Raw genomic sequence first — 12,240 nt, 5'->3', positions numbered from 1 at the left:
TGTTCGTGATTGTCAAAAACGGTACCGTAGCCTCTATATTCGTCGGATATCTACTGGAAAAATTGGTGCTCGGAAAGGGCAAGGTCTGGGCTATAAGGCGGGTGAAGTAATACTTCCCAGCCGATGCTTTTCAAATAGTTTTCATCCGGTTTTGTAACATGAGACCGAGCATTGTCACAATGGAAATTTATTGCCCCGTGTCTAGTTGCAAATTCCGGGCGCTTTTCGGCAGTCGCTTATTTCAATTTGATGATTTGTTGTCGGTAGCGTGTCCAGCTAATGTTATTGGTTTTAAAAGCTCATAATACAGCTCGCCCCTTTGATTCCATCAAATATAGAGTATTACCCTCGTAACGGATATTACTTACCGATACAAATAATTCCGATATCGTAGAACCGGCAGTTTTGGGAGTTGCTCCTCATGGATATTCCGTTTTGCCGTTGATTTGGCAGGTTGCCCTGGTTCACAGCTGTTTTTTATACTCTTGCAATCTGCTGCTAAAGAGAGAGATAGACATAGGGTTATGTATATATAAAAGTTGAAAGCCTTGGGACTGTCTGTCTGTCCATCCGTCCGTGTAAGCTGTATTTTGATGAAACTCGGTACGATGATTCTTTAGTACCAAAAAATTTCAAGTTCGTAGATGGGCGTAAACGGACCACTGCCACGCTCACAAGACGCCATTAACCGGAAATCTATACATAAAGTACCATAACTAAGCACTAAATTAAGATATAAAACTGTAATTTGGCACAGGGGATCGCAGTGGCACCTGTGGGGAAAAAATTTGGGTAAGTGGGCGTGATCCAGCCCTCTAGTTTAAGGTACATATCTCCTAAACCACTTAAGGCACAACAACCAAATTTGCTGAGTGCAAATCTTATAAGAACTTCTACCAACAGTGTAAAAATGGATGAAATCGAAGGATAACCCCGCTCACTTCCCATATAGCGGTACTGCTCAAAACTTCTAAAAGCGCAATAAATCAATAACTAAATACATCAGAATTATAAAATTTGACCTTCGAAATGATAAGAAAAGGCTTTAAGGGAGCTGGTGTGAAAATTGGACGATAGTCGTGGCACCGTCCACTTTTTGAGGAAATCTCGGGGTCCAACAGACCGATTTCGTCTAAATTTAGTATGTGGCATTCATATAACGGTATAAAACTTTGCACTAATAATTCCTTTAAAGTATGCCACCTTATGCCCAAAAATTGCTCAAAGGAAAACAAAACCGTTAAAGACTCTTGGTACCAAATATGTGGACGCTATAGTTGATCTTTTACCGAAAATATTGGTTAATGTATAGGATATATAGTAATTGAAATTATGAGAGAATTCTTTTCAGACAATAGTAACTCTGTGTATTAAAAATTTGTTGGATCGGGGCAATACTTCTCTGAGTACCTATATACCTCATACAAGGTGCTTTTCCAAGTAAACAGGACTTAAAAAAAACAGAACAAATGGTTTTTTTCGGAGAAATCAATTTATTTTATTCAAAATAGTCTGCTTCTGCTTCAATACAGCTTTTTCTTGGTCCAAAAGCATGTCGAACGAGTGTTTTAACTCGTTGGACGGTATGACCGCCAGTATGCCGGTGTAAGCCTTTTGAATGGCCTCTACGTCTGCATAACCCTTTCCTTTCATGAGCAAATGCATTTTTCCGAAAAGGAAGAAGTCGTACGGTGCCATATCAGGTGAATAAGGAGAGTGGTTAATGGTTAAAATGTGATCTTTGGTCAAATAATCGGTCCTACGAATGTTGTATTCTGAGCAATTTTTGGTCGTCAGTCAATTTGTGCGGAACAAACCGTGCAACCGTGCACACACCTTTCGTAAGCCTAAAGGTTCGATCAAAATGTGATAAATCGATATTTTGGAGATGTTCAATTCCATTTCCACGAATTTCAATGATGATTTCGGCTGATATTTGATGAATTCACGCACAGTTTTGATGGAATTTCCGGTGATCACGGATTTTGATTGGCTCACATGTTGATCGTTATTTATATCCTTACGACCACTTTGAAAACGTTGAAACCACTCGTGCACTCTGCTATGGGATAGGCAATCATCGCCATAAACCTGTTTCGACATATAGATGGCGCGACCAGGGGGCGCTAGATTCAAAAAGTCCTATTTACTTTGGAAAGCACCTTGTATAAAGATTTTCGAACTTCCGGATGACTTTATACTGGACTTTATACTCAATGAAATTTATAGAACGTGTTTTACTCATAACAATGTATCTTTGTGCCTAAAGTGGATAAAATTGGGCGAAAAGGTTTTCGAACATCCGGCTTACTTTACTTCATATGATTGATGATTGTATGTGAGGTACCTTAATGAGTCTCAAGGAACATTCTTTTAGTATGTAATGATAATGGTTAATAGATAAAATCGGGTCGGTATTATCCCAAATTACACGTACTACGTATCATGATTTTCTTTTTCTATCAAATCTTATGTCGAATTTGTCGGTCAGTGTATGAGTTATATTGAGTATATGTATTATATATATAAAATTTCTTAGATTCCGACCCTCTGATTGACGTTTTACAACTTAAGGTATTTCCCTGCCTTTGATTCTTGCAAGTTGCAAGAGTATAAAATGTTCGGTTGCACCAGAACTTATCTCTGCCTTACTTTTTTTTTTTATTTTATTAAATTAAATATTTAATGCGCTATGAAATTATCAATTTATTTATTAAAATTTAATAGTATAAATAATACAAATATATTGCGATGTGGCAAGTAAATTGCTCTCAGAAAGCATTTATGTAGCTCTCAAAGAGTATTGATATCTCTAATCAATATTTACTACTTGTTTTGTAAGACAATTATGTGGTGCAATTTGAACCACTTTAACGCAAATTCTGGTCGCAGAATGCCGTTAAGTAAACTTAAGACTTCAACGACTTTCGGAAAGCATTTTACTTGCAACATCAAATTGCACGTAATGCGCAGTGAATTTACATTTTAGCTTATAACTTTGCTCATATCTTTGAGAGTTTTCGATTGTCTAGCCGCTTGCAACACCTGTTTGTTCAACGCTTGGAAAATTTCGATCTTCTTCATTTCGTTTTCCCTGCGACAGACCGTACAAAATTGTGACGTCACCAAATGTAGGGGACTGCGAAAATAATATATTTTACTAATGTTCAAAGAGTTTTTCTTGTGCGCCCAACAATGTAGAATCGACTCGCACAGTAGCATTATAAAGAACAAGCCAAGGGAGCAGCAAAACAAGGTCGGTATAAGAAATAATTGATAAGTCTGGTTTTGATAGCCCAAAATGATATCCTGCAGAGGAGTGTGTATGCTTTAATATTTATTTTATTTTTTGTTTTACTCTTATATTGTGACAAAAAAGCAACCGGAAATTGTAACTAAATTCTCCGGGAGAATGATATTTCAAATAAATGTATTTTGCTAAGTTGGCAGGACTGTCCCTAATTACTATGCCAAATATGAACGTCGATCGAAGAGATAAAACCAAATTCGCTGAACGAGCTGAAGACCATCCCAAAAAGTGCTTATGAAAAGTGTTTCGAAGACTGAAAAAATCGTTCGCTTAAGTGTAATACATCTGGTGGGGATTATTTTGAAGGCGACAAAATGAATATTGATGAATAATTAAATATTTTGCGTTTTTTACAATTTCCGGGTACTTTTTTGTCACAATGTATTGCTGTTAAATTTAACATACATTCCTCACACCGTCCATTTTGATGAAATCCTCTTTTTTATAAAGCCGCGGGGACTTCTCTTCTCCTTCACCATCCATCGGTGTGGTGGCCGCTGGTGGGCTGCCGGCATTGTAAAGGTTCTGCGCCTCCGTTTCTTTCTCATTAGGGTCACAAAGAAACTTCTTTGGTATTTGAAAATTATTATGCTTGACATAGCGCACCTTTACTTTCGTTCCGTTTAAGGGCTCACCAGTTTCCAAGTCCAAAACTTGTTGCCTTACATTGGACAAATCACGGTGGATGTAATGGAGTTCACCCGTCTCCGAGTTCTATAAATAATAGACAGAGATAAATTATAAGTAAGTGGAAGTATTGAAGCAGAATTATTTTCGTATATTAAGTGGTTACATGGGTTTACGGGTTTCAAAAAATCGATTTTTTTTATTGTCTTATTAAATTCCACAACACCTCTAGCATATTGTCCAAATTTTCAAGTTGATTCGAGTAATAGTTTCGGATACAGTCTTGAGAACTTGTGCGCTCGACGCTAGCTAGGCTAAGTGCGCCGTCTTCAAACGCGTTTTTCTCAAAGCTGTGTTTTTGAAGTCGGTTGGCAAGATTTCTCGAGAATTACTCAACCGATCTTCATGAAATTTTACACAGGTCTTTGAGATACAATTCTTAAACACTTAAATGAAGGATTTTTTTTCGATTACAACTATTTGAAAAAAATATCGCGAAATTTTTTACTGATTTGTCTGTTAGGAGGTAGCTCTCTACCTTCACTGAAGTGCGGTAAAATCTGAACTGAGTTGAGAATGAAGCTTTATGATGGCTTAAGCGACTGTATATGCTAATTTGAAGATCTCTATGTTCATTCCGACCTCGTATGACGTCTTTATAGTATCAAAAACTCAGAAGAAACATTCACAAACAAATTAAAAAAAACTTTTTGAACTAGAGTATCTGGAATTCGACGTAACGCTAAGTATCTTTCAATATTATGAGTTTTACAGGTAAATGAAAACCAAAAAAAAAGTTATTATGAGATATGTTTTCATATACTTAGCAGTCATCAAGGTGAATAGTTAGTTATAAATAAATTTAATAGATAAGTACCTTTAATTTATTGAATAAGAATGTTTGATTTGGTGTCGTAATCACTCAACAATCATACATGAATCTCAGAGAACAACGAAAATGAGGAGTGCAACATACATATGTATATCTCTCTCTCTTTAGAACTTCTATAATAACTTGATTACATGTAACTACAAAATATTGATATTTGGGCACAAGTGCGTCGATTATTCTGGGTGTATGGTGTGGTAAGGTTACATTTAAATTATCTCGGAAACGAATTTAAATTATCTCTCTGTTTATAAACCCTGAAAGATGCTCGGAGATTGCTTGGGTGCTAGGTGCTTGTTTGGTTAGTAACATGAAATAAGAGTAGTACTCTTCAGAGGACTATATTGAGTTCAATAACATCAATTTGAAAATTTGCACACGTCCTTTCCGCTCCAAGTGGCTGCTTACTTGCCGGAACGACCGATATTAAAACCACAAAAACTTGTTCTCCTTTGGAAAATAATATTATTTGACGACATATTTGCACATATTTAGCATGGATTATTCTTCAAAGCAACAATACAATCTGCAAAGGTTTTTGATCGATGAAATTTTGGAGTTTCAATTAAATCAGTTTGAGTCTGTTCTTCAAGGCAATGAATCAACGAATGAGAGAGTTAATTTGAATTGCGATATCCTTGATTTAGTTATAGATCAGTTCGTGTACAGCTGAAGAGTCCTAAAATCTACTTTACAACTAAACGCTGCTTTGATCGATGAATTGTCGGAGTAAAGATAGTTTCCTTATAGAACTTCACTGGAGTTTCCCTTTAATTTAGCCACGGATCACGTGGGCGTAGGGGAAGAAGTCTGCCAAACAAAATTTGTATGTACATATAGTACTTTAGAATTTCCGACAATAAAGATCGCTAAGATCACTCAAACTTTTTGAGCTCAAAATATACACTTCTTCCGACGATTCTCTACTGTGTATGCTAGAAAAATTCAAAATGATGTTTAGAACTTCATCAATAGTTGCTTTAAGCATGTGGTTTCAGCGAGTGTCTAACAGTCTGAGGCTCTTAGGCTCAAGCAAGTATGATAGAAATAGTTTCTACCATGCCTAGGTTCAAGATTTTTCCAAAAAAAATTGGTATCACTGTTTATTTCTGACATAAGAAAGCTTCTCTTCAGCATCAGCTGTTTGGGTTGAATATCTACATTTCTAGCATATCAAAAGAAAGCTCACTACTTGAATTGTGGGAGAAAAAACCTGCGAAACATTGTTGCAGAGCATCAGCCCCCTGAGAACGAACTCCGGGCCAGGGAGGAATTGTCTGCTAGGGGGAGCTCTCTCTTTCATGCCGGAAATTCTGAAACCATTTCGTGGCGTTCGCTAATTTATCGCAATTTACCGCTTTACCAATGCTTTCCTCATTATCGCTAGCCTATCAGCAACGCCCGTCTAAACTTTTTGAACTAGCTTATCTGGAATTTCGTACAAGGCTTAGTGAGCTGTAGTATAGCTATCTATCAATATTATGAGTTTAATAGGTAAACAAGAACCAAATGTTATTCTGAGATATGTTTTCATATACATATTCAATAGTCACCAAAGTTTTCAGATATTTTGAGCACATTTAATAGATAAGTTCCGCCTAAAAGTATCTATAATTTATTTCTAGATAAGAATGTTTCATTTGGTGTCGTAATCACTCGACAGATATCACACATGGAGTGTATCTCAGAGAACAACAAAGGCGAAGACGCGTACATATGTACGTAGCCAATGGTAGAAACAAACCTTCAGTATCTATGCGCTGATAATTTTTAAAATATTTTGATGACTTGGATATTGCAAACCTTTTCGATAGTTTGAGAAATGTGAGACACCACAAATGTTTGTGATAGCGGCACTTTCCTTATTGTGGTAAGCAATAAGTTAAACATACACACATTTTGCCTGCGACCTTCTTTAGGCGCAGTGGCACAAATTGAGGATTTTTCTGTGCAATTTTAATATTTTATGTTATTTACTATAAATGTGGGTATGGCAAATTTTTCAATGTATTTATATTAGAGATTGTTTCTAGAGACATGGGTATCGCAGCACTAATTCTGGACAAGACATAATTCGAATTTCGAAAGGCGAAAATTCTTTCAACCCACAAATTGTGTTCAAATCTGTACAAGTGAGAGTCAGACGGAAAGAGTCAAAACTATGGCGCTAAAGCTCCAACTGGAGAAAACACGAAGTTCCCATAGCGCCAAAGTGAACAAATTCGTTACGAAATTACTTAGCATATGTTACCTTAACGACAAATTAAGCACAAATCAGATCTTCTCGTCACACTCAGCCAATTGGCACGAGTTTTGAGCGCCATAATCTTAGTTTTTTGGATGAAAAATAATGTAATTTGGACGACCCGGACAGCTGCTATTTGCACGATCTAAGCAAACATGCAGCGGAATTTCGGAGTAGGAACTGTAATGGCTTGGGCAGCTTTTACGTAGTTTGGAGCATCGTCAATTTGCTTTATTACAACGAAAATGAACAAACTCGGAAATCTATACAGAGCTCTATTCTCTACTGCATTTTCTTGAAAAATTCAAAATTGTATTTAAAACTTCATCAAAGTCGCTTTAGCCATGTAGTTTGATCGATTGACTGCCAAGTTGAGGCTCTTAGATTCAAGTAAGTATGAAGGAAATAGTTTTTACAATCCTTGGGTTAAAGATATTGTCCCAAAAACTTTGGAAGAGGCAGAAAAAAGTTTATTCAAACGTCGTTTGTCCTACGACAACTAAGGTTAAAGCTTACAGCGCTTTTCTGACATGAGAAAACATCTCTTTCGCATCAGCTGTTTGTTTTGAATCTCTTCATTTCTTACCTAACAAAAGAATGCTTACTATTTATTTTAGAAACAGCTTGGCGAAGCATCTGCCAGCGTAAAAACTGCTCTCTATACAAATATTTAATTGGTTTCGCATGAGCTAATCGCTAAGCGTTTAGCATGAAACCGGTTCTCAGAGTTTTCAAATTCAGCGTCTTCTTTTAATAGCTTACAAGGTTTGTGCGGAAAGTAATAGGACTGGTTTTCTTCCGCCGCGACTGTACTTTGGAGCGTGCGCGCACCGACTGTCGTTCGTTAGTTAGGAACGCCCTCTACCTGGTCAGTTGTCTCTGAGTACCTGGGGAGTCAGGACAAACATTTTCGTTGGGACGTGTTTCTGTGAGTGGTGCAAGCCGAAAATGCAACGTCCGTTAGAGCAGAGGCTCGCGATTAAATTCTGTGTGAAACTCAGTAAACCTGCGACAGAGACGTTTGATATGATCAAGCAGGCTTACCCAGATGTTGCTTTAGCAAGAAGTGGTGTTTTTCGGTGGCACCAGGCCTTTTTGGAGGGCCGGGAAGAGGTCGCTAATGAATGAGCAAATCTAAAATGAAAACGATGCTCATTGTCCCGCCTTTCTTGGGAACAGCTACCTAACCAAGGCCGGCATCCTAACGCTTCCGGAGCCGCACTAGCAAGCATTTTGAGACGACGGAGGGGATCCAAGCAGCAGGCACCTCGACTCTCAAGGCTATTCCGGTGAATGCCATCCGTGACGCCTTTAATGCCGCAGAATGACGCAGAAGGAGCCTATTTTGAAAGTTTCTAAAGAGTTGTAACGATTAGTTCAATAAATTTTTTTTAAATCGACTCATTCCTATTACTTTCCGGACAAACCCTGTACTTGTCACCGCTATTTGAATCATAGCATATTTGTGAGTATTTCTTTTTATAGCTTTTAAAATTCGGCTAAAATGTTCAGTTTTAAATGCGGGGGTTTCCAATAGCAGCAGTGTGTCTCACAGGTCGTTTCACATCTTGTGCCGATTTTTGCTATGTATAATTTGTTTTAAGCAAATTGTGTAAATAAATGCCTGTAGACACGTCTCAAAATGTCACTTTACCTGTATGGAGTAGACCATTTTCACCGTCTTATCGCTTTTTCGTTTTTTTTTGTTTTTGCGTGTTGATTATTTTTTTAGATTTTTGATATCGTCACCACAGGCCGTGCCTCTTCGCCGTTTCACCTGTTAATTGTACAATACAAATAACTATTTGTATAATTTAACTCGAATAAATGGCTCATAATTTTGTCTGATAAGTTAAAAATATATATTTTATTCATATATTATATATAAGAAACAAACACACAACAATTCTGCATATTTAAATTACATTTTGCAAGCACGCACGCACATATATATCAGATATGCATCAGATATATACTAGTTATATACCAGTTATATATATACATATATTTATAATATATATCTGATTTCTTTAGAATTAATTTTGCGCACAAATAACACACGATACAGCGGCGTGTAGAGCAACAGACAGACTACTAGCGGCGCCGCAATCTTCTCTTTGGCTTTACCCAAACGACATTGTTATTTTCTATCCTTCGAAAGCTACTCTTTCTCCATTTGTTGAAAAGCGCAAATTGCAGAAAAATTTTTTTAAATATAAACAAATGTATGCGGATATGTACGTGTCTGATATCACCGGATTCCCGTTCGCTACTGAGGAACTGTACTGCCGCTGCGTTACTGTGGTGGAGTTCGCTTTTCGACTGGTCTATTTAATAAGCTCTCCCATCAAACCAATTTATCACTCACCGCTTAATAATAATACATATGTACATATTCGTAATCTATACGAACATGTATGTGTTTGTGTGTTTACATAATATATCTTAATTGTTTTAAATACTAGGCACTGAACATTTACTTTCGCAGTACTGGAAAAGTTTGTTGCGATATTTCGATAGTGTTTCGGGATCCCGTACATTATTTCGAAATTTTTTCTAAAAGAAATATATAAAATTCAACTATTTTACGCACAATTTTTAGAGCTTGATGCAGCTAACGGTACAGGTTGAACGAATCGAGATGCTTTCGTACAATTCATGGATTCCTGGAGCTCTTTTGTAAGCACTTAATTGCATGGTAGTTGCAGTTGTACCTTTCTGAGCAGATAAGAAGTATGATGCTTCTCCGCAAACCTGAATAATTGATCTTAAAGGTAGATAATTATTTGGCCATTGCACCACTAGCAACCTTCCCTTTGGCATCACCTTTCCCGTCTTGCTTTGTAGCCAGACTTTGGTTACTCGACTTGGTTTCGGCTGTCGTTGATGTTGTTGTCATTTCGTAGCAAGGCTGGACCTATAGAGAAAAAGTCTGCTGTTGTACGGAGCCTGATTCGAATTGACAATCAAGTTTTGATTTTCTTAGAGAAGCGTCTAACAGATGGATATGTTTATGGATCACTGATTTTTTTGTTAGAATATATATATTTAAGCGAAAGAAAAGGTTTTTACTAAATAATAACTTGATAATCGGTTATTATAGTGACCTAAATTCTAGCTAGATTAGAAAATTTCACCACCGAAACTCCTTTTCCACAGAAGATATGCAAATAGAGTGGTGAAAATTAATTTCTGACGTAATTGAAGAGATTCGAAATGTCAGTACACTGAAGTATCTTGAAATGGTATCACTTCTACATCTCTTTATTCTTGCAAGGTTAGGTTAAAATTCTTCGCTGTTCTTTTTGGATGGCCTAAACATTTGGTATCATTTGCTAGAGTTCAAGAAACCTCGGGACTTTTGAAACCACATATCTATTTACCGTAGAAATTATATTATCAAAGTTCCTCTTAATGGTCAGTCTTAATCAGACGATTTTGTAAACTCTTCAGATGTCTAACTAGTTAATACGTAAAGGAATGTTGCTGCCAAAAATGCTTAAGATAATGCCAATGATAACTAGTCCCGATTTGAATCAAATTTGTGCAAATTAAACGGTCTTCTCATATCTGTTATCAGCTGTTTCGGTACGCCAGAAAGATAAGATTATACTACACCTAAATTTGAATGGCTCTTTTCTTTTGCATATTATGAAATCATTATCAAAATGAAGCGTTTGCTTGTTGCATTCGCTCTGAGTCACAGAGGTGCGATATTTTGCGCTATCAATAACAAATATTCGTAGTTTGTGACTCTAAATCAATTAGAGCCTTATCACACGAAGCAACTTTTGTTGCGGCAACTCTTGGTTTATAGGCGAGGGGGCGACGAGGAGAGGAGAATCGCGCCGAGTTTCCCGTGTTCAGCAACTCGCTTTGTGTTCTTATTCGTAGCAGTTCGCTGCGACGTTTTTCGGCATTCGTGTTCTTTCTTTCGTAGTACATAGTTGCATTTGCGTATATTTTTTTGAAATTAATATTTTGAATATATTTAAAAAATTTAATTTCATCTTTTGGTAAGTAATTTGCAAATATGTATACAAATATACATAATATAATATAAATATTTTAAAAAATGGAGTATGACGAAAAAATCGAATTAATTAACGATATTGTGAAATGTATGGATGAAGCCATACAAATTGATTCAGACGATAGTAAGAAGGGTGATATATCTTTGTTTTAATAAATAAAATGTATTTCTTAATTGACAGAGCTGATTAATATATGTATGTGATAGAGTGGCCCAAATACCTATAAGGAAAAAGAAGCGACAATGGGTTAAAGTAAAGAGTAGACAATGGGTTAAAGTAAAGTGAAAGAGAATGAGAAAAAAACTCGAGCAGAGTTGCGCAACACAAGTTGCTCGTGTGAAGGTAATGGGCAACAGCAAAAGAGAATCGCCCGAGAATCAGCAACAAAAGTTGCTTCATGTAATCGTACACTTAGGAATAACTAGCCAAGTCACCATTATTTCACACTTTTTTCCGCAAACATTATAACAAAACTGACCTACTCGTATTAGTCGGCAAAAACCGTATGTTTGGATGACTTAATATTAAAAAAGACAGAGTCATTCAGTTTACTATGCTTCGTTGAATGAAATATAAAAGTGTACAGCTGCTGGCCTACACCGGTAATCATGATATCATTGGCCTCAACACCCGCGCCGTAAATTCTGCTTTCTCAAGACTGGCTAAGGAAGCAAAGCGTATGAGTCTGGTTGTGAATGTGGACTAGACGAAATACCTCCACCGCCAAACTAACAGTCATCACGACTTGACTCCCAAGTCACTGTTGACAGTCATAACTTTGAAGTCGTAGATATTTTCACCTATGTTAGAACCAACATCAAAACCAACAACAATATTAGCCTTGAAAAACTAACACAGAATCACTCTTGCCTAGAGGTGCTACTTTGGACTGAGTAGGCATTTCAGAAGTAAAGTCCTCTCTCGACGAAAAAAGACCAAATTCTACAAGACCCTCATCATTCCCGTCCTGCTATAGGCATGGACAATGACATCATCTGCTGAGTCGTCCTTAGGAGGATGAAAAGGTTTGTGGAAGATTTATGGTCCTTTGCGCATTGGCGACGGTGAGTACCGTAGTCGATGGAACGATGAGCTGTACGAGATATATGTACGGTGACATTGACATACAAGTAGT

At 37.0% G+C, this 12,240-nt stretch overlaps 1 protein-coding gene across 5 annotated transcripts; it reads right to left on the bottom strand.

The window, feature by feature from the left end:
- Positions 1–2,681: 2,681 nt before the first annotated feature.
- On the bottom strand, positions 2,682–9,392 carry LOC126761703 (uncharacterized). Of its 5 annotated transcripts, none has more exons than XM_050478068.1 (4): positions 9,313–9,392; positions 8,726–8,848; positions 3,716–4,024; positions 2,682–3,309 (listed from the first exon to the last, which is right to left on the bottom strand). In XM_050478068.1, exons 2-4 carry the CDS (start codon positions 8,741–8,743, stop codon positions 2,986–2,988), a joined length of 651 nt encoding a protein of 216 aa, XP_050334025.1. In that variant the 5' UTR covers positions 8,744–8,848; positions 9,313–9,392; the 3' UTR covers positions 2,682–2,985. The 5 variants fall into 5 exon arrangements, with proteins under 5 accessions (XP_050334025.1, XP_050334020.1, XP_050334022.1 ...); XM_050478063.1 differs by having other exon boundaries at positions 8,997–9,363; XM_050478065.1 differs by having other exon boundaries at positions 9,059–9,363.
- Between the last annotated feature and the right edge of the window lie 2,848 nt (positions 9,393–12,240).

The sequence above is a fragment of the Bactrocera neohumeralis genome, chromosome 6 (assembly GCF_024586455.1).
Source record: "Bactrocera neohumeralis isolate Rockhampton chromosome 6, APGP_CSIRO_Bneo_wtdbg2-racon-allhic-juicebox.fasta_v2, whole genome shotgun sequence".
Taxonomy (NCBI): Eukaryota; Metazoa; Arthropoda; class Insecta; order Diptera; family Tephritidae; genus Bactrocera; species Bactrocera neohumeralis.
Note: the sequence above shows the minus strand (reverse complement) of the source record. Positions and strands in the feature narration are given on the sequence as shown.

Excerpts from the sequence above, each read along its gene's own strand:
- LOC126761703 (XM_050478068.1), bottom strand. Across the intron at positions 3,310-3,715 it reads AAATGGACGGTGTGAGGAAT|GATATCATTTTGGGCTATCA; the intron begins GTATGTTAAATT and ends ACTCCTCTGCAG.